Source organism: Tetrao urogallus, assembly GCF_951394365.1.
Source record: "Tetrao urogallus genome assembly, chromosome: 18".
NCBI classification, from domain to species: Eukaryota; Metazoa; Chordata; class Aves; order Galliformes; family Phasianidae; genus Tetrao; species Tetrao urogallus.
In genome coordinates, this window is record NC_136831.1 from 9,970,456 (window position 1) to 9,993,387 (window position 22,932).

The following is a 22,932-nucleotide window of genomic DNA, read 5'->3' on the forward strand; positions in this document are numbered from 1 at the left end:
GTGCTAGGAACAGGAACCTTCCAGAACAACCTCGATGTGTCAGAACCACAGAATTTATTTAAGCTGACAGACTTCAATCACCTCAAGTCTTTCTCGCTGTGTATCTCCAACGCAAGTCCTTCTCTGGCTCCATTGCCTGCCTTCCCTTCTCTTGACAAGATTGTCACCCTTCAAGTGAAGGCACTGGTGAGAGCCAATGCCAGGTTACTCCACCAGTCCCTAAGAACTGAGCTGTGATATGACCAACAATCACTGCCAGCATGCTCTTGTTCTTCTCTCAACAAAACCTCGGTCCCATCGAGTCAGTTTGACGTTACAGGAATGGACAGCCCCAGCACTGTGTTCATCTCTGTGGGGTTGATTACGGGATCCAGTTCTGCTCAATCACCTGGAAGGCTTCCAAGTCCTCTGAGGCCTCCAGGCACAGACCCGTATCCCAGCACCCAGAGGCTTGGCAGTAGAAATTACCCAGGACTCTTAAATCTGGATGCTGCAGACAGTGAGTGCTCTCCCATACATACAAGAAGCCTGTGAGGCCGTGAGCATCACTGCCCTCTCCCCAGGCTGTGGTGCAGCCACTGGCCCTCCTCACAGGGACAAGATGTCCTGAGCCACCTCTGCCCCTCCGCCTCCCCCAGAGGAAGGGCTGGAAGTCAGGGATTTCTCCGGCTCGTAACACATCTCCCCACTTATGCCTGACCTGACACAATGAAAATAACGAGGGCACGGTCGCATCCTATTTTTATTACAACTGACCTGCAGGCAAAAGGATAGAACTATTACATAAACACTCTGATCCATGTATAATATCTTAAATAGAGAAGGAAGTCCAACCAGGGTAAAATACTCTGAAGCTCTGTGAAGCAGTTATGTTCCTGAGCTCCATTTTACAGACAATAAGGCAACATCCCTGCACATCGTCTTTGTGATCATTTTTATACATCTTTTTTCCTATGGTACAAGAAAAAAAAAAAGTAAGCAGAGTACACAATGTACAGTTCTTTCACAGCTTCTGAACACTATACACTTATTTTTTTATAAAGATACAACGCAATAAATGGTGCACCCTTAATAGCTGAAATCGATGCATGTTAAACGTGTTCTGCACAGCGGTGCCACCGCACAGCGCACGCCTGACTCCGACTCATTACTGCTTTAGCCACGCTACGGACCGTGCTCCGATTTAACCAGAGCACCGCTCACTGCAGGACATTCTGCTTTTTTTTTTTTTTTTTTTCCTTGCACAGCTCAGCGCTGCCCCACTGGCGCTGCAGGAGCGCTGCCCGGGTTCCGGGAACACCCAGCTTCAGCCGAGCGCAGCTGGAGACGCAGCGCTGTGTGCCCTCTGCCGGGTGCTCACAAGCGTGGCCTGGGCTCTGCGCTTCCCCAGCCGAGCAGCAGGGGCAGGATGCGCTGTGCTCCTGCTGCATCCCGGTGGCACCGAAGTGCGAAGCCCCATCCGGGCAAATCTCACTCCTGCTGCTCTTCACATCCATCCCTCTGCCAAAGCTTCTCGTGGGCTGCTCGCGTTTTGGCAAAGTCGTATCGAGTGCTGAAAAGTGGACAATTCAAACTGGAAATCACAGCCTCCATTGGATCCCCAGCATGCTACTGCGTGTCTGAGAGTTGCAGTAGTTCAGAGGGGTAAAAAAAAAAAAGTTTTCAGAACTTCAAAAATCATCTCTGAAAAAGATGCCAAATTTAGAAGATAAAATGCCACCTGATCTAATTCATCCAGTCCCAACCCCTGCCACGGGCTGGCTGCCCACCAGCTCAGGCTGCACGGGGCCACCTGTGGCCTCAGGCACCTCCAGGAACAGGGCAGCCACAGCCCTGGGCAGTGCCATTCCAACACCTCGCCTGGTCTTGCTGGGCCAAATGAAAACCCAGGTGTTTGACCTCATCTCTGCTACCTTGTAAGGTTCTCAGCAAGGTTCACTTTAAAGTTCAACAACATGAGCTTCCCAGGGTATCAGCCAAAAGGCGAACAAGGCTTCCAACCGAGCAGAGCATCACATTTGCAGCAGCAAATGGGCACAGATTCAGCGTGGCAGGAGAGCCATCCTGCACAGTGCTGAGAAGGAACTGCTGAGCTCTGCCCATGTTAGGGACACACGGGGCTAGGAAGTGGCAGTGCTGCTGGCTGGGCTGTGGGCAGGGAAATGGAGCTAGCAGCAGAGCTGGGGACAGTGAAGAGCATGAGAAACATAGACTAGAAATCGCAGATGTTCGTTTCTGGCTCACTGAAACAGCCACAGACTTTGTGAACGGCACTTGTCGAAGTCAAAGCAAAGCCAGCTGGCGGTGAGTGCTGTGCAGCTATAAATCAGGTCACAAGCGGGTTAAATTCAATCGAGTAGTTTAATAATTCTTCAGATCAAAGGTCTTATCTTACCAGGTAACAATTTACAGGACGCCTAGTTAAGAGCGAAGAGTGGCTGGCTTGGTAAAAGGAGAAAGAATACATTATGTCCCATCTCTGAATAGTTTAATGTTAGCCTCTTTCAATGCGACATATTTTTGGTAAAGACATATTCACTATATTTAACATGATCTCTCTTTTAACAGGAAGTTCAGCTGAGCACACTGTCCCCAGAAAGTACGCTGCGACTGTAAAGCAACAGAATTTCATAGCGGTAAATCTATTGCACTTTGTGAAGAATAAAATTCTCCTTTGCCTTTCTAGCTCCAGAAGGCAAAGCATCTTGTTGGTTAAGCAAGTTCTTCTCCCTCCAGGCAAAGTCTCTTAATGTTCAGACAGACAACGCCTAACTTTTGTTTGTTTGCTTTTTATTATTACTTGAAACAACAATTGGAAGAATTTGAGAGAAAAATCTTTCCAGTAGCTGCTGAGGAGTCTCCAAGTTTTGAGTCTAGAAATGAATTTTAGGTGCTATCCAATCACGGTCAACAAATAAATGTACTTATTTCCACATTTCATGAATATGTCCACAAAAGAGCAGATGAGGTCTCTCTTTGACCAACACTAACACTGTGTGATCAGATATTACAGGGATGCACTTTATATGTGACAACAGTATACAGACAGGATGGAAATAACACCAATATTATTGCACATGGTGTCTGGGCGAGCATTAAAAACACTGCAATATGTGATGAAAATTCTTTACAGCTTGTTTTCTCTCAGCCCTTTTTCTAGAGTTTGACGTAGCAGCAATATCAATCAACATACATTGGAGAGCTGGGAGTTGCTGGCATTTGATCCAGGATTTTACAAACATAGCATGCAACATCCACTGTGCGTTCCTCATACATCAGAATGAAGGGATGTTTCTGGAATCAGATAGAGAAACAAGCAGGTTACTAAACTCGCCTTTCAGGCTGGATACCCCAGATACAAGCACAGCACATGGACTTGCCTGGTGCAAGACCCCAGTGCTTGGCAGTGAGTGCAGGACACCAGGACATGGCCTGGTCCATGGCTTTTTGCATGTGAGGTATCCTTATCTTAAACACGCAGTAAAGAGGTGGGATGAGACTTCACGGGAGACACACTGAAATACTTTCATTAAAGACTTCATCATCAGCCTTTTCAGCAAGGAAGAGACAGAAACAACAGGGAGACACGACCTGGAAGGCTGAACAAGAGGTGAGGATCCCAAAACAGTTGTTCTGAACTCTGATCCTCGGGTTTGCCCAGCACAACAGCTGGGAAATAATGACATGGTGACTGTGGGCCAGGACACCAGGCAAACTCCCTTCCTACAATACCGACACCATCAGGCACCCAGGACAGGTTTCCCCCATTCTCTGCAGGCATGGCTTCCCAATGCACAGAGTTCCATAAAAATACGTGGCTGCCAAGTGTGACTTATCCAACCCCAAAGCCCAGCCAACCACCTTCCTTCGCAGTGTATCTCATACATTGGAGGCAGTGGCGTGTGACAGCAATCTGACAGGGCTTCTGAGTGCCCCTGCCAGGATCTCAAGCCAAGGCAGAAGTTGCAGGGCACACCCTACATGTCTTACCCAATCCTGCACACTTCAGAGACCACATGGGTCAACTATGTCTGGTTAGAAAACCTACTCCAATATGGCACCTCCACCTTCACCCAGCTCCTAGGACTGGGTATTTATGGACAGACACCTACAATCTTGGCCATCATATGAGCCACACAAGCCTGACAGGGTGGCAGGGAGGCAGTGCTGTCCTACAGGCTGCAGAGCTAAATCTCCGCTTCCATCAGCTGAGAAGACACAAAGATGTGACCCAGCCCTGCTCTGTGCTGCGCACAGCCACAGCAGCTGGGCTCAGCAAGCATACTCTGCACTCACCAGAAGCTCTTTGTACTTTGGCCTTTTGGACTCGTCCTTTGTAAGGCTAAAGAAAGCAGAAAGAGAATTAGGAAAAGGTAGGGCTGAGGAAATGGTTACAGACATTAAACATACATTTTTACAGCAGATGATACTGAATCTACAGTTGTTGTGGAGGAACTGAGAACATCCCAAATCATTCAAGTCCAGGAACGTGGTTTTCTCCAAAAGTCACCCTTTCCAAGCTGCAAGTCATCACCAGACTCCCTCCGCATACGGGTGGAGATGCTAGCATGAGCACAGACCCATAGTGATCAACAAACCCCACTGAGGATGGGCCGAGGAGAGCTGCGAGCTAAACCACATCGTCCCCCCCAGGGCAGTGGGCAGACAGAGCTCAGACAACACTCTCAATAATGGGGTCGGTTTTGGGTGGTCCTGCAGGAACAAAGAGCTGGATCGATGATCCTAAGGGCTCCTTCCAACCCGACACATTCAGGGATTCCACCATCCTACACTGCAGCCTTGCCATGCAGCTGCCATCTCCCCAGCACAGGCGCAGCTCGCTGGCTCCTGGCCTGCAGCACGGGGCACAGCCGGGCTGTGGTGGGACAGCAGGAGGCAGCAGAGGCCACCAAAGGCCCCACAGCACTGGGCACACAGACACAGCCTGACCAGCCACCCGCTGCTCCCTCAACTTTCTAACATTAGCAGAAATAACCTTTTCTTGCAGATCTATCACAACCAGCAGACAGCAACACTGCACGACTCCTCTGTCATTTTTCCTGACTCTTCACAGAAATAGAAATTATTAAATGCACATTCGTGGGGTGATGCCCCGGGGATCAGTGCCATCACTCACCACCAGCACAGCCTTTAGGAATAGTAGTGCTTCACCTGCAGGCTTACGAACATCAGCCTGTGCTTAACTCAAAACTACTAAGAAAAATGTCTGTTACAGCGTTGCTATGAGGACACCATAAATACCCCAACAGAACTCTTCACAAAATTAGATTAAGCAAAAAACAGACTGAAAACTGTTCCATGCTCTGTGCACTGCAACTGTCCCAGAGCAGCAGGCCCTGGGAGCTGTGAATGGGTGGGAAGGACAAATGGACCAGTGAGACACTTTTCCAAACACTGCTGTTCAGCACAGATGCCATGCAGGTTCCTCTCTTGGGTCATCTGGAGCCAAATCCAACAGCATAAACAGGGGCAGGAGAGCAAGCTCTTGCTTTTAGCACCCTGTTACGACACTGCGACTCTACAGAGGAGTGTGTGGGAAACCTTCTATTGCCTGTACTGAATGTGGCAGGGGAAACAAACACTGACTTTCTGATACATAGTTTCTCTGCACACAGTTTTTGTCTGAAAAATGAAAACCATTTCGATGTTTCATTTTCTGCAGTAAGAAGCTCTTATTACAGACACTTGGAAAACAGAATCTGGATTCTGAACACTCCTAATTCTGAAAGACAACACAATCCAAACCCAAACCCTGTTCCACTTTGAACCTGAACCCTTCACTTCTCTGGTGTACTGAAAATATAGAAAAAAGATCTCTTAAAAAGTAAAGAACTCAAAAACCTCCCATCCCCTTCCAAAGAAGAGAAATGTGAAAATAAAATCCTCAACCCCCTGCTGGTACAGGAACATGGAACCAAGTGTTGGCACATGACTTGACAAATACTTTGCAATGACAAAAAAATCCAACTCCAAGTGCTTTGAGTAGGTAACACTTACCACAAGTTGACGAAGTTGATGAAACTTGGGGAGAATTCCCTTTCCTCTGAGTTACTCAGCTGTGGTGGGTCTCCTTTTACTACCTGCGTCAACTGGTCAAACACACTGTTCCACTTGGGGTATGGGAATCGCCCTGTGGCCAGCTCATACTGCAAGAAGACAGTAACAGCAGCAGATAGGTTACACAATCCCAAGTCCTTTGAGGGTAACAAAATCTCTACAAGGAGCCTGAAGGTCCCAAAGGAAAATTAAGATGAGATTCTCCCTCTTATCTCCTACGGCTGAGAGTTCAGCTGAAAGACAAGGAGTTCTGCTACCTACATCATGACTGTGTCCTAACTTACCCAGCTAATATTTAACCCAGCTATGCTGAACTTTCATGTGGTCGATGTCTCTCCTCTACTGACTATAAAATGAACCAAGGGTCTTTTAAAGACACTTCAGAAGGTGAAAATAAAATCCTCCAGTCCCTTCCCAGATATCATAATAACCACCATGGAAAAGGGATCCCGAGAAAACAAGCATTTTAAAACGGCTGAAGGGAGGGCAGCCCATTGATAGAAGCTACTGACTCACTGCTTCTGATTTCTCTTCTACTTCACCACCCTGAGAATGGGAAAACTTCTCAAGCAATCAGTATTTGCATTTTGCAGTGTTGTGGTTAGTCAGAAATCAGCAACTGGGAACCAGGATTAACTGACAAACTGCACAGCTGGATTACCCCAGACACCAGGGCTGTGAGAGGCTTACAAAGGCTGGGTGCTCCTTCTGCACCACCACGATCACCATCCCTCCTGACATCAGATTCTGAAGACCAAATTCATTTACAATCCAGCACCTCTTCCCAGCTCACATCTCTACCTCTGGCTATGGCTGCAGCTAAACGTACCCTCAGGGGTTCAGGCAAGCCATGTGCCTTGAAGGGATTTATATTCCTTCCGAGCCAGGAGGTGCCCAGTTCATAACATGTTTCACTGCAGCAGAGCCGGGCTTCACTTCGAGCACATTTGACAACAACCAGCTCTGTCACACTGCCAAGCGTGTGACACCCAGCAGGGAACTGCCATGCAGCAGAGGGCCTGAGCCCTGCTCACTCACCAATGTAATCCCCAAGCTCCAGACATCTGAGCGGACATCATAGCCTTGCCTGGACGCGCTGGGATCTATCCTTTCCGGCTGGAACAGAAAGAAGTAACATTCAAGCACTGCGCCATGCAGGACAGAACGAGACACATCTGCAAACTTGGGAAACAAAAGTTCATCCCACCAGGACGACATTCAACCCCAACAGAGAAACACCTCATGTCCCTGAAGGTGTTCCAGACCTGCAGAGATGTGGCACTGAGAAATGTGGTTTGGCTGGCATTGCGGTGATGGGACGGTGGCTGGATGTGGTGATCTCAGGGGTCTTTTCCAGCCTCAACGACTTTATGATTCTGTGATGTCTTCATGTTATCAGGCCTTCAAATATTCAAAAGATCTTCCCACAGAAAACGTGGACAGCACGGTGGACACCTGCACCCCAGAGTGATCAGGGAGCAGGACTTTCTCAATGCTTTGCATGTCATCTTTATGAGAATGCCTTTTTTATCACAAATGTAATAATTAAAATGCTAAAAGAAACAGGATCACATTCTGATTTGACTGCAAACAACAATAGAGAGACCTGAACTGTAATTCAATACTAAATTATCAGCTGCAAGAAATATTAGGAAAGCCCCGACTGCTCTGTGAGCTGCATTTCCATAAGATTTCACGACAGATGCATACTGATGAGCGCCATGCAACCAACAAAATCCCTTAGTGCAACCTCAAACTTCCAGTGGACCACTGCGTGTGTGAGAAAACAATCAGGTCCCCACAGCAGCTTCCTAGCCCCAGAGCCCAAGGCAATTTTGGCTGCTCTGTCCTGCTGCTAGCTTTCCTCTTTGCCAACCTCTGCTTGCACAAAGCAGCCCCAAATGTGCTTCCAAACCTTTTCCTTTCCCTCACTCATCAGGATCTTCTCTAACAAGGGCACACACTGAGGTCACCAATCAAACTATCAAACATACCCCAAAGAGAAAGGGAAGAAGTCATTTTCAGCAAGATTGACTGACTCTACACGTCTTTGTTACCTTCCTGTTTACACAACGACTTGTTAGATAGGGTATCACCTTCCCAGTGCCATCGGTGTGTTTTCTCACCCTCTCTCCCAGTTACAATATCTGCTTTGAAACAGGCTGGGTTCAAATGCCCTGAATGCTGTCTTTCAGGGTCACAGAATCACAGAATCATTAAGGTTGGGAAAGACCACTAAGATCATCTGGTCCAACCATCAACCCACCCCTCCCATGCCCACCAGACCAATCATGGGCTGCCTGAAGAAAACGTGGGGCTTTGTGGGTTAACAGATAACGGCAGTGGGAAGGGAAAATGCAATCTAATATTCCCTGATGGTTTCGAGATGCTGGAATGGTCTTCTTGGATGGATCAAATACTACAAAAGGAAACATGTAAGAAATGGGTTAGAGGGCAATATTAGTGGTAGGTGGCCAGCTGGACGAGATGATCATAGAGGTCTTCTCCAACTTCTGTGGCTCTGTGATTCTATTATTCTTTCCTGCCCTCTCAGGTCTGTATGTTGCCTTGTTTTCTTATCCTTTAATTATGATTTTCATTTGTTTTAACCTCATGTTTTAGATTTTATTGATGGGGTACTGCTGGATGGATTTTTCGATAATCCTGGTGGAAATGAGCATAAAGTAATAAAATTGGTAAAATTAAACTCTCTTGAATTATCAGTTCTTCATGTACTCACCTGGAAGCTCAGTCAAAATCTATCACATTTGCATTACACATAAACCCATGCTTCTGACTTCTCACAATCCAGAATTCTATCCTGCCTGGATAAGCACAGTCTTTTCATATTGGTTTCCATTTAAACAGAGTACTGAATCAAATTATAAGGAATTAATAGCTAACACAAAAACAGGTGGAAAACAGAAATGTAAAGACAATTTCTCCAACATTTTGAACCTGAGATAGCAAGGAAAACATCCCAAAACAGTAGAAGGGATGAGGATTTAAATGGAAAATGTACTCTGAGATCCTGTCACTCATTGATTTGAGGGGAAGAAGGACAGATAGCCGGTGACCATTCAGGATTTGGATGCTCTTGGACATTTCAGGAAGCTACTGGAGATTTCAGCCAGAAGTAAAGCATCTAAAGGAGGAGCCAGTGGGTGCACAGAACACTGGTTCATATTCAGGCTCGAGAAGAACAAGAGGAACTCGTCCTTCTACTCTGCTCAGAAGTAACAGGTCCAACCAATCCAAAGTGCTCTCAGCACGTTTCCATCAACAGTCCAAAAAGGAAATGGAAAATGCCAGCACAATAGAGGACAGAAGAATGTGGCATCAACAACATGCAGTGTGGAACCTTCTGCCATGGAAGAGTTTCTGGTGACTCTCCCATAAATCTCTCAAGGACGATGCTGTGTCTATCCTGTCCATTCTCAATGTCATGCTGTAGCTGCAACCCCCCCACAGCCTTGTCTGCCCACAGCTCCCACACAGCCCCCTCCAGTATGTCTGATCAGCAGACACACAAGAATAGCCTGACTCTATCAGCTATGAGCAACTGAGTCCCAGCCCAATGCCATGCCAGGGTACAGCACTGCTGGTACTGTGGCCCCATGACTCTACTGCTTTCCCTCTGTGCAAAGCTCTCCTTACCTCCATCCCTCCTGCCAGACCCTGGGGGCATCATGCTGCCTACCGGGTTCCAGCAGCAGGTGGGAAGATAAGATCTCTGAGGTCCCTTCCAGCCCGAACCTTTCCATGATTCTGTTCTATGATTCTGTAAGTCTGAAGTACCCACACAGGGGCAGCCACCCACCACGAACACACAGAGTGTGACGGAGCAGCAGGGACTTGGCTCTACATAGCCATGGCACAGCTAAAGGCAAAGCACGATGGACCAAAATAAATCCCCTGTAAATACAGAGCAAAAAATCCTGGGCATTTTCCATGTAGAGGACATGGGAGCAATCAGCACCAAGCACTCAGGGACCTAGGATGAGAACTGCAGGCAAACCTCAGTTCTTGCTGGATGTCTTGCTAATGCCAACTGCAAGCAAGGAAAGGAAATGGCCGGGACAGACCAAGCCCTGGATGTGCTGCTGACCGTGTGAAAAGGCAGAGTAAATACAGCACAAGGACAGCCTGACACAGGGCTCCCTTCACTTAGTGCCCACCTGAGCACCAGCATCTGCACTGACAAAAGAGCAGAAATGGGAAATGCTGATGCTCCCCTCTCTTCCCAGCCCCAGATAAGCAGACACGTGCAATTTGGGGTGGGACACAAGAACAGATGCACATACAACTTGCTGCATTTCTCAGTTGTTTCATGTTGCTGAAGAACAAAACAGTATTCCTAGGAAAACAAAATTCTTGAAGCTCAGATTTGGATTTTCACTAGTTAAATAATCAGGGAATTTCTATCCTACACACGCTGCAAATTCAAAACCGCCTGCATGGCACGAAACTGTACTTAACACATCCTTATTTGCTACTTAAACCAACATGTTCCCAAAGTAGAAGACAATAAAAAGGTTACAAGGAGTGAAGAACTACCAGAAAGCAATCCGTGGAATCCAAAATACAGAACAGAACTGACAGGATGTAAATGCTCCCCCCCCCTTCCACCACAGAAACACATGGATGTGAGCTGAAGCTGCCAGCCTCCAGTGCAGCCCACCTGCCCTCAACACAGCAGCACGCAATGAGAAACACTGGACGTGAAGCCCAGGGACTGCCCTGCCTTTGGTGGATGATGGGAGCAGGTAAAGCCCTGCAAATCTGGAAGCTGCATGTGATGGCTGCAGATTAGAGCTGTCTCTGCCAAATTCTGCTACACAGCATACAGTGAGCTACAAGCCAGCAGCCAGAACTAATAGACCTCCACGGCTCCAACAGTGACTGGATACAAGTCTTGCATGCAAGAGACAGAGCTCCCCAGCACACTTTTCTGCTGCTTTGTTAACCAGCGGATCAAATATGTTTGTGTTTAGGCAGTGCTCCAGAAAGTGCTGTTTTCCCAGCGGTGATAACCCCATCACCACGGCTTTCTCGTCAGCAGGGCTGTGCCCTGCGAGGGCTCAGTGCTCACAGGGAACCACGTGTCACTGTGCAGAGCCACAGCAGCCACGGGGCAGCTGAACAGCTGCCTGTGGGGCTGTGCAATAGCAATGGAAACCATCTTTAGGAGCATAAATAAACAGTTTGGGAAATTCTTCTGCTGTTCAGTAAAGGAAAATGCTGCCACTCCCTTTTCACGTTGCTGTATTTCTCAAGAATATTCCTGCAGCAAAGAGCAATTTGTTCTTCCTTTAGGGCTCTCCCTGCACAGGCCTCACACAATTGGTTGTGTTGGAGTTGGAGCAACGGCCAACCTCAGTGAGAGCCCAGGCGGGAGGGGAAGCAGTGTGCTGAGCAGGGCAGCAAGGGAGCACTGACCTGCTGGGCTCCCAGACCTGCTCCTCTGCTAACTCCTCCAGAGTGCCAGCATGCAGTCTCACCTGCTCACCAACACCTCCAAATGTTTTATTCCACAAAGGAGCTCCTTCCTTGGCCTCTCCCCAGGCTGGGCTCACCCTATGGTTAGGAGGGCCCTCATCTCTCACCTCCCCAGAGCACGCTCACCTGGCTAACCTCCTAGACAAGGGGAAGCCCTGCTGTGCAAGGTGTCTGTGCCCAGAGTCCTCCCTGCTGCCTCTTGAGCAGAGCTGGGTGCCAAGCAGCAGCCCTGTACAGAGACACAAAGCAGCACCCAGCTGCTCCTGCTGGTGCTGGTGCTGCTCTGCAGGATGACTCGGGGCACTCTATGAGGTGACACTGAACTGTGCTACTGGCTGCTAAAGAGTTGAGGTGTCTAATTTCATTTGGATCTTGATTTTTATGTGCAGTGAAGCCCAATAAGCTTCCTGGATCTCCTCAGAGGCCTGAGGGCTCTCAGAAGGTGACCTCAGTGCTGCATAAGCCTTGCTCTAAGAACACAGATGTGAGTCATCCACACAAGGAGTGAGACAACACAACCACATTTTTCTCAGGTTATACCCTTCCTGCCCATCAGGTGGCTGATGAGAAAGTGATTAACTTTTTCTTTTCTCTGGTCTGTATCGCAGAGCCAATCACTACAGGGATCACAGAATCACAGAATGGCTCCATTTGGAAGAAACCTTAAAGATCACCTACTTCCAATCCCCAGCCATAGGCAGAGTTGTCAGCCACCAGCACAGGCTGCCCAGGATCCCATCTGACCTGGCTTTGAGTGCCTCCAGGGATGGGGCACCACATTTCTGGCAGGCTGTGCCTCACTGCCCTGCAGGACCTGCAGCATCCCACACAGCAGCCCATGCTGCAGCAGGAGGAGACCATGCTCCTCGGCCAGAGTGTGACATAGCAGAGCAAAGGCAAGATGGTGTGATGGGTGGAACAGCTGAGAGGGAAGCAGAGAACACAAATTATTCTGTTTTTGTTGGTGGGAGTCATGGACAAGCAGCTTCTTCCTGTTTCTCCATTTATTATCTCTAGGATAGAAGTAGTAGCACTGGGTTCTACACCTTTTCTACATCTACGGATGAATAACACTACATAAGAGGTAATAGGAGCTTTATCGCCACAAAGAAAGATTGCAGCCAAAATATTCATCCACGCTTTAACTTTTTAGTTCAGACATTCCTTCCCAAATCCCCTCTGTTCTTTGATTTCCTGCTCCTCCCCTCTCCCAGGTCAGCCACGAAGCCTGTGGCTGCACAGAGATTATCAGCAGAGATCATGTTTCTAGAGAATGGCCTTTCCTCCCCTCCCATTTCCTTTACGTATTTACTCCGAGAGAATGTTTCATGTAAAAACTTCTCCAGCAGCATTTCCCAGGTGGGACGCTGGTTTCCAATTGCAGGGGATCACCATCTCCTCCCACTGGCTTTCCTAACAGAGCTCCTCGATCTCAGCAGCAGGAAGATCCCAGGGCAGAGGACAGGTGACCAGGGGCTCTCACCGGGCACAGAAAGATTGGAAGGAAGGTTTATGAAGCTAATGGGATCCTGTTGGGGTTGACACCATACATCCTTTGTGACCTTCACCACCTTGTTAAAAATGGTCATTGTGTACTAAAGAACTGTGAATAAAGTAGCATCGATAATTTGCATTAGCAACTGGCTTCATTGAGAGTGTTCAGGAGTTCAACTTCCTCATGCTCTTAAGAGGACCAATTCAGTGCAAAAGACAGCATTTATAACAGGACCTCAAAGGTGCCTTGCCTTGGTCTACAGCTAACATCCACCAAAAAATACAAAATTCAAGTTGTTAAATTGTGTGTAGTATTAAAATATCGACTGTGTGATATGTAAGTGCTCCTGAAGAGCAAGTGTGATTTGAGCTGCTTGGTAAGCTGGGTTCTGACTGCATGCTGACTCATCCAAACAGAAACAGAAAAAGCAGTGCTCAGAGGTGACAGACAGCATTCTAGAAAAGGACAGGGGAGCATGAAATCCCAGAGAAGCACCATCATTAAAGGTGTGTAGCTGGGCAATGCTCTCCTTATACGATCCACTGCTGGGGTTCCACATTGGGGTCTATGTTTGTAAAAGGATACTGAACACCAGGAGGGAGTACAGCATAGCCACAGAACACAATCCAATCTGTCTCAAGGACATAAACTGCTCAGCCTCTTAATCCCCTCAAAGAACAGCTTAAGAGGTGACTGCCTCAGTCAGAAAGTACCTGCTGGGGAGAGAGGCTGTGGCAAGGGAAGGACTTCTTAATTCTTTAAAAAAGTAGAAACAAGAGGCCACAGTCATCCATGGCTTCGAAGAAACTTCACTGGGTTAGCAGGGTTAAGCTCTGGAGAGGCAGCATTTTAGAGGGCTGGAAGGTGCTGTTTCAGCACAGTTAAGAAGTAATTTCATCCCAGAACTTCTGGATGGTCAATTCTGCAATTGTGGTGTGGATGCTCTTGAAGTCCTTGAAGTAATTGTGAAAGACTGAAATGCAGGGAACCCAGTTATTTTTTCACAGTATTAATGTGAAACCACAACACAGGCTTTCAAGATACACAGGAAAAAAGGGAGTCCAGCAAAAAAGCAACGCAATGTGAAGATTTCTGATCCTGGAGAACTGTGCAGGCCACACTCAGCTGCACCCAAACCTCAGTGCCAGGGTGACTGCTGGAACTGTCTGGTGCAGCCGAGCAGCTCCCACAGCCATGCAGGACACTGCTGCTCTCAGCAATGGGACACTGCCATGTCATCCTGCAGCAGGATGCCTCCCTGGCCTCAAACACACGAGCAACAGGAACCAAGCAGCTCAAAGACAACAGGAGAAGCACAGCTGTGGACCTGGGAGCTGTGTGACCCTTTCCTTCTCCCTTTGCTGCCTCTCCCCACAGCAAAGTACCCACACCTCTCTGCAGCACGCTCAGTGCCGCAGTGCTGCTGCTCTGCACAAGCTCTGCCCTGCATGACGTAAGGAGCTCAGTTTGGACAGGAGAAGTCCCACGCTGGGCAAACCTCATGGATGATTTTAGCTTATGAATGAGTAAGCAGAGGCATGTTCTCAGCTGAAACCGCAGAAGCATGTGGGTGACATCAGCAGCACACGAGAGGGGAGGGCTGTGCTCAGAGCTCAGCACTGCCCGCGCAGCACACAGGGATGGTGCTGCACGTCTCACTGCTTCCCTTCAAATCTGTTTTCTCAGCCATGAAATGATGGCTGAGTGCCAAGTTTGAGATTCAAAAAGAAAAAATGAAACTAAAAGAAAAGATAAACAAGAAATCCAACGCACACAACACGGATCAGGAGAATCATGGAGGATTTCAGCTGCACAAAGGCAAACCAGCAGGCTGCCTGTTCAGTTAAATGAATGACAAAGCCCAGTGAAAACCTGGGCGCTGGGTCAGGAATGTGAAGCTAAACCCAGGTTTCTGCCCGTGCCATCCCAGCCCCACAGCCCTCCTCCTGCACCCACAAAGAGGCCACAGAGCTGCACAGAGACAGCCCTGCTGCCTGTCTCAGGAATTCCTCCTTTTCTGTGCATGGCCAAGCTGTGTGCAAGCTCTTAGCATGTGGGGACGCAGCCCCCAAGGCCACAGAGACAGCAATGCCACCTCAGCCAAGGAAGAACAACACAGGGTGCCCGTGCCTGGCTGCAGCAGGCAGCTCCAAATGGAGCCAGGAGGTCTGGCAGGAGGACTCAGGGACAGTTGTGTCTGTCCTGAGAGAGGTCCCAAAGGAGTGGGACAAGGCAGGACACCGGAGCATGGATCCCACATCCATAGCCCAGCTGCTTCCAGCTTGGCCTCATCACTCCCCTCTGACGCAGAAATTGGGATTCATTGGGCATTAAAATGGGTAAAAGATGTTAATGCTGCAGACTGTCATGTTCAGCATGGCACCTCTGCAGGCCAGGAGCTGCGGCAGGAGACAAGGCATGGCTCACCAGGGAGGCAGGGCCACCCGCCAGCACCCTGGGCACTGCTGCCCCAGGCACACAGCTGGAGGCTGGACTGGAGGGGCTGACATTGCAATGCAATGAAGCTGACTGAGAGCTGCTCCACACTGACAGGGCAACCAGGTTCTGCTCCCCCACAGAGCCCTGCTCACACCCCTCTTTTGTGCCACCATTCAGGCTCTGCACCTTCTCAAAAGCCAACTGCATAAAAATGCCATCTTTTGAGAGGGCTTGCTTTCTTACTGCTGATCCTTGAACTGGCTCTCCATGGCTCAGGGGAACAACGAAGCAGAAGAGCAGCAGCTGGCAGGATCAGGGCTGGCACCAGCCTGCAAGCCCAGCACGATCACAGTGCAAAACCTCACCTAGAGCAAATCCACAGTGCTGGCAGCACAATGGGTCTCAGGAGGGCTCAGCATCGTGCTTGCCCACAAAAACTGCCCTGAGGACCAGCTATCCTGGGATGACAGCGGGCTCCAGCCTTTCCCTTCTTTCTTTCAGAGAACACAAGGCATATTCACTCCTTCTTTCAATGCAATGACCACATGGAAATTCAAAGTCAAAAGCAAAACAACTTTTCCAGAACTGGCAGCTCCAAGGCTGACATGCTGCGTTCCACGACAGCTCCAACCATTTTGGTTCAAACACAAAGCACTTGCTTGGCAGCTGGATGTGGCTCCTGCTGCCCAATCAGCCCACTTCCAGTCAAACCGGCAGACATCCAACGTTACTGTTATCAGTGGCTATTTGGAGATCTGGCTCCAGTGAACACAGTGTTATCAAGCTCCTCTGATGGGCAAGTGCTCATGCTACAAGAACTACTGAAAGTGCCAAAGGCCGAGTAGGCAACATGCTCTCATCATCACGAAACATGGTCCAGCACCCCTCATCAGACTTACCCTGGCTGAGTGCAGGCACACCATGGAAGCCTAGCTAGCACCCTTCACCTATTTCACACTGAAGCCAATTATTTACCCTTCCAAATGAGCGCGATGAGGGCCTGACTCACTTCCAGGTAAATTTGGTATCACTACAGCATCAGCCTTTGCTGCCACAGAGAAGGAGCTGGCATTTGTGTCTGCTTGCTGGGGACATCTCCCCGTTTCCCAGGCTTCCAGTACATGGGAATGCACATGGACTTGGAGAGGAGTCACTGAGTCGGAGAGAAGGGAAGAGGCCAGCAGTCTCCCACACCAGTTGCCAGCTGCTGGCTCATCCTACAAACCATACACCATGCCAAAGCTCTTATAAACACAACTGAAACATTTTTCTCATTTAAAAATCCAACCCACTCTGGAATTGGTGATAGAAGTGCACAAAGAACACAGTGCATATGGAAAGGGAGGGAGATCAAGAAGTATTATTGACTCACGCAAGTCCCAAGGGAAATGAAGAAGCACAGCTATTCACAAACACACCAATAACTGTCATGTAGTAATTAAACCAATAGTTTGAGCAAAGTTGACTATCTACCCAAAATTCTAAGCAAAAGCAAAAGGAATACAAATTCTCTTACTTATAGTCCACTGAACTTGTAAGGGAGGGACGGGGGTGAGCAAGACCCCTATATACAGAACTGATGCACACCTCAGAGAATAGGGGAAAGTCAACAGTATCCCTAACTTCACAAGTGATGCAATCAGAACTGCCTAGACAGGGCAGTAGGATGCCTGGGAGCAAGGTATCACAAACCCTGCCCCAGCTCCTTCCCACCCTGGGCCCTCTGCTTTAGCATCCTAAACCCCATCAGCGCAACAGACTGAGCAGCTCCAGCTGGTTTTCTTCCCTCCAAGAAAATGCAGACACTTGTCAAAAGGAGACATGCCCCTAACTCTCTCCAGACCACCCAGGTCTTCAAACAAAACTCCCCATTTCACTAAGTTAGGTGGTTCTGGAACTTGCACACCAAGTGGTCTCCAAAAACAGATTTCATCAATTCCAGCCAGCTCATTTTGCTATCAGAACAGTCAGAAGAGAAGTTCAAATACTCAGAAACTCAGGCTCCTGTTTGCACAGATCAGAATTAGGGCAAACAGGTTTTCCTGGGACACCACAGTCAGATAAAAGCCATGTGAGAGCAGTTAGCCAGACCAGATGGGAATTATACTTTCAAAGGGAGAGATTACTTTCACTTGAACCTCTGTAGATAAGACAGTTCAGAAAACACAGTATTTTTCAGCATATTGAGGCACAAGGAGTTACAGTTCCGCTGGAATTAGTTACGTTTACAGCAGCAAACAGCTCAGACACAAGCCACTCCTCAAACTCAGGTAAAACCCAAGAATACTTTTTCAAGGCAGCCTGATGTGCTGTGTATTTGAACTCTCAGACAGCTCTGAAAGTCACAACCACAGTGCTTATCACTGGGAGTACGAGGGAAACAAACAGAGCAGGACAGACTCCCACGAGCCGCGGCTCAGAGCGAGCGATTTCCATGCAGCTGCTACCACTGCTCTCCAGAATTACATTCTCTTGGAATTAAGTTATGGCACACTTTGGAAATAAAGTGTTTTTTTCAAAAATCACTGCAATTTTGAACGGCGCGGATAAAAAATTTGTTGGATGGTTGCAGCCAGAGTGTTGTTGTCAATGGCCCTATGACCAGGTGGAGGCTGGTTACGAGTTGTGCTCCCCAGGGATTTGCCCTGGCAGCAGCACTCTTCAACGTCCTTATCAACGACACAGACAGAGGGACTGAGTGCATCCCCACCAAGCTGAGTGGCGCACTTGATACAACAGAAAGAAGGGATGCCATCCAGAGGGATACGGACAGGCTTGAAAAGTGGATACGTGAGAATTTAATGAGGTTTAATAAGGCCAAGTGTAAGATGTTGCACTTGAGTAGAGGTAATCCCATATATGAGTACAGACTGGGAGAAGAACCCACTGAGAACAGCCCTGATGAGGACTTGGGGGTCCTGCTGGACAAGTAGCTGCATGAGCCAGCAGTGTGCTCCTGCAGCCCAAACAGCCAACAGCACCCTGTGCTGCACCAACAGAGGGCTGGTGGCAGTGGGCAGGGAGGGGACTGTCCCCTGTTACTAACTGTGCTTACTCTAGAGTTGTTTCTCCTGGGCAGGGAGTGCTTATCGCTCGTGAACCAAGCCGGCACTTCGGGCAGACGCTCTGAGCCAGGCCTGGTGAAGAGGGTCAGGAAGCTGCACAGCCCACAGGCACCCAGCACCCAGCTCAGCCCCACTCACCGCCATGTACGGCCGGCACCCTGCATCTCGTGTTTTGGCAATGGAGTCCACAAGCTGTCCACTAATGCCGAAGTCACAGAGTTTAATATTTCCATTTCTGTCCAGAAGAATATTGGAAGGTTTGATATCTGTAAGGGAAGGAAATTTAAACTGTTAAGTCTCAGCTGGAGGCTTCCATTTCCCAAAGGGCAGCTGCAGAGAATCAGCACCAATAGTGACTGCTGCACATGGCCCCTGGCTGTGCTCATGACCACTGAAGGTCCAACCAGCAGCGACAGGAGATGGAGTGAGCCACCCAATGACCCTGAAAGCCCAGTACAACAGTCCAACCCCTGCTTGGTATGGAAAAATGTGGATGAGAGGGGCAAGGAATCAGCCACCAACCCCTGAGATCACAATGCAGAATCTGTACTGCTCCCCATGCTCCCAATTGCGGCAGGGCCTGTGCTATTTACACTGTGACTTGATGCAAAGCTTGCTTCAAATTCTTGCCATTAGCTCTGTAGGCAAGAAGAAGAAAATACATTAACTTACCTCTGTGAATGATTTTCAAGTTTTCTTTTAAGTGGTTTAGTGCTTTCACAGTCTAGGAAAAAATACAGATGAAAAATAAGCAGATGTCATGAAATTCCTGTGATTATTCAACTTCTGGAGTTCCAAGAGCAGGGGAGAAAAACACTAAATACAAAAAGGCATGAGTGCTGCAAATAAACTATATGATTAAAACGTTTTTCTCACAATTTTTCCTGCAAACAAAAGGTGATATTAAAAGAGGGCAAGTAACACTTCAAAATAGGAAAGCAAGAGATGAAGTTAAGTAATTTCTGACATTAGTTAAATTAAGTAAGAACTTATTTTCAGCCCTGTGCTGTACCTTTTCCATAAGAAACAAATGCCCTATTCTGCTGTGCCCATTCCCTTGCCTGAGCAGCAGCTCCTCATCTCAGTGGTATGAGGAGCTGCACACTGATGTGATTTACTCATTCACCACCAAATGGAAGAGGTACTCAAGAAGCCTGATACAGGACAACTAAAAAAAAAAAGTTTTAATTTCACATAGATCAGTGAAACTGATAGAAGATTGACTTAATCATGACAGCAAGAGGATGTCAGTTCTGCTGGTAAGCTCTCTGAAGTTGTATGTCTGTGAGGACAAAAAGCCTCAAAAGCCTGCTCCTTCCTGCTTGCATTTCCTGGTGCACACGCTCCCTCCTGCTCACATAATAAACTCTTGTGTCCAAGAGTTTAGGTAATGAGAAGCTCTGGCAAACTCTGCTGAGCCCAGCCGGGGCAGCTGCAGTGCTGTCCCTCCCGACTGCCTCCTTTTGCCCTCCTAGTGCAGGCTCTGCTTGTCACCTGAAGCTACCACACTCTGCTGAGGAGCAAACCAACTGGTTTCTAGGCAGGTCTGTGGAGGAATGAATGGATGGTCTTCCTGGACCGTGCCAGAATCCCCTGCTCCCAGACTTGATCCCAGATCTCTTCAGCTCAGGGGAACAGAGCGCTAGCATGAAATCAAGGGTGATCTGGTGAAACACACCAGGCTGCTGCACAGGTCTTGCTTCAGTCAGTGATACATTTAGCTGGTCAGTAGTGTGATGATGCATCCCATACGCAGCCATCAGTCGTCTTAGACTGGATTTTCAGTCTTGACATCTTATAACTAAGTGTGTGAGCCATCAAAGCAGACTGCCAGCTTCTAAGAAGTGACTGCAGGTCCAGGTAGGTATAATATCTCATAAAGATGCCTTCTGGAAGGATAAGGATGATGGCTTTCTCCCAAGACCTGACCTTCAGAAGAATTTGCCTATAGCTTTTCAAGAGGTCACAGGTTGCAACTTGATGAGCACTTCCCAACCACTGACAAAGCATGACATCAGCTTACTGCAAAGAGGCAGTCTGTGCTTTGTTACAACACATCACTCACATTTTCCTGTCACTCCCAAACCTGATTCCTGCAGCCCTTCACCTTTTGGAGGCTTCACTGAAATAACAGTGGGTTATTTCACCCACTTGGCTCAGCTGTGACTTTTTCACTGGACCAGAACAACAAACTGATTATGCTCCTGCTGAAGAACCCACCTGCATTTTTAGGAGCCTCTGCCCAAGAGGTTTCTGGACCACAGAAGCCCATACTATCCTGCAGAAATCCAATGGGCCCAACAGAGTCTATTGACAGCAGCAGGACAGAGATCTCAGGATACTTTTCAACACTCCTTCCCTCACAGCCCAAACCCAAAAGCCTGTTTTGCAGAGCCAGTGCTTACCCTCATATTTAGACAGCCAAGGCTTTGAGCAGAGTCAATGTTACAGACCTCCAGGACCTGATTCTCCACCATGTAATATGTTATAGGAAAGCTACAATATATTCAAGGTTCATTAACACTGTGATGCAATACAACAGCAGCAGCTGTACTGCATGCAGAGCAAGTATCTTTCTTACAAGTTAAGAGACCTGAATTTTTCAAACTAGCTTAAAAAAAAATCACACACACACACCAAAAAATGCTTAACAAAATACTCACAGCTAAAGTGATTTTGCCTAGGATTTCTTCTGGAATAACATCATCTAATACACTATATACATATTTGTAAAACTTATCAAACGAGGTAGACATGAGCTCCATACAGATCCAACAGTCACCCTGAAAAAAGAAAAGAATCTTTATTACTGTCAAGCTTAAATGAGAAACAAAAGCCCAGAGAGCATTAAGATATCCCTCGAATCCAATAAAACACAGAAACAGCAACATGCATTTGACAGGAAGGAAGAATTCCATCCTGATTAATTTCAGCCGTTTGATCAGCAGCGAGCCTGAGCTAGTCATTGAGAGCAATGGAGAAATCACCCCTATTATCCACTTCTCACTCCATCCACCAGCAGAGAAATCTAATTGACAAGATCAGACTTGACATCGCATATTAGCTCCCTGAGATTAGATGAACTGATGCCCCAAAAACTGTCTGGTTCTCAAGGAGGCTGATGGCACAGTGAGACAGCCACACACTGTAGGACTACAGAAATGCCCTGCAGTTTATGTCAACTCTGCATAGGCCAGAGAACATTTCATACTGCATTTGGAGACATAATCAAAGCAAGCGAAAATGAAAAGAAATCCAGGAGGACAGGGAGTTTTGCTGACTTGCATTTAACAGTTAATTTAAATGTGGACAACTACTAAGGCACATCTCTGCTAAATGAAAAGGGTGGTGGGGCACTGGCACAGGTTGCCCAGAGAAGATGATGGCATCTGGAGGTCAGGCTGGATGGGGCTCTGAGCACCTCATCGAGCTCTGCGTGTCCCTGCTCACTGCAGAAGAGTTGGACCAGATGATCTTTATGGGGTATGATTCTATGAAAACTAAACTAACAATCAGAGGAGAGCAGCATGTCTTCTCACTAAGTTCTCTCCTAAGATCTGTGAGTCAGCCCATTCAAGATGGGGATAAGAAATGGGTCACCACAAAGATTATGTGTGGAAGAATTTCTCATCTCTTGTTGCAGTATGCATGTGATCAACAGCTCAGCCTTGGATTGATCTTAGCTATTTCAAATTTTAAACATTTTCACTCCCATTGAGGACCACTGAAGGCTTTGTATGAGTTGTTCCTGCAGAGCGTAATGCACTTCAGGCAGTGCGCTGTTCCTAGGAATACTACACCACCAGGACTGGACTGTCCTCACCAGAAATGACAATCTCCATAGGCTGCATCACAATCACTGTTAAAACTGCATGAGTTGCCAAAATCTAACTGCGAGATGAGGTTGGTCAGCCTGGCTGCCCCATTGTGGTGAGGCACTGTCTGAAGCACTGCTGAGCAGCAGCTCCTGCAATGTAGGAAGTGACAAATAGAGGAGAAGCCTCCTGAAGTAATTATCCCCAATCCGACAAAAACAGACACACACAAAGCACATGGAAATGAAATGAGGAAAAAAAAACAAGAGCGTAGAAATGCTGGCACTCTTGCAAAGCCCCATGCTCCCATTCGGTGCACCTCAAGACAGTTCTGTTTGAAGCCATGTCCTGGTCCTCACGTCAGCCAGGAGTAATTCTCAGGTATTAATGAGAGAATTAAAAAAGCATGCCAATCCACAGGCTTTAAGGCCAAAAAAAGGGATTTTGCATTCGCTCAGAATGACCTCCTATGAAAAACAGGCCAAGAAATGGCATCCACTATCCATGGCATCCATCTCTGACCAAGTGCTTGCTTTAGTGG

The 22,932-nt window shown here is 47.8% G+C and overlaps 1 protein-coding gene across 2 annotated transcripts in view; it reads right to left on the reverse strand.

Annotated features, from left to right (window-relative positions):
• Positions 1-3,170: 3,170 nt before the first annotated feature.
• The window catches only part of MAP2K4 (mitogen-activated protein kinase kinase 4), a gene marked incomplete at its 5' end in the record, with an annotated part of 81,886 nt that continues 62,124 nt past the window's right edge, over positions 3,171-22,932 (reverse strand). For both annotated transcript variants that reach the window (XM_079544499.1, XM_079544498.1), the window contains 7 exons: positions 3,171-3,294; positions 4,297-4,342; positions 6,019-6,167; positions 7,117-7,194; positions 18,715-18,842; positions 19,249-19,300; positions 21,240-21,359. In XM_079544499.1, coding sequence (XP_079400625.1) covers positions 3,181-3,294; positions 4,297-4,342; positions 6,019-6,167; positions 7,117-7,194; positions 18,715-18,842; positions 19,249-19,300; positions 21,240-21,359 — 687 coding nt within the window. In that variant the 3' untranslated portion in view covers positions 3,171-3,180. The remainder of the gene's footprint in view (positions 3,295-4,296; positions 4,343-6,018; positions 6,168-7,116; positions 7,195-18,714; positions 18,843-19,248; positions 19,301-21,239; positions 21,360-22,932) is intronic.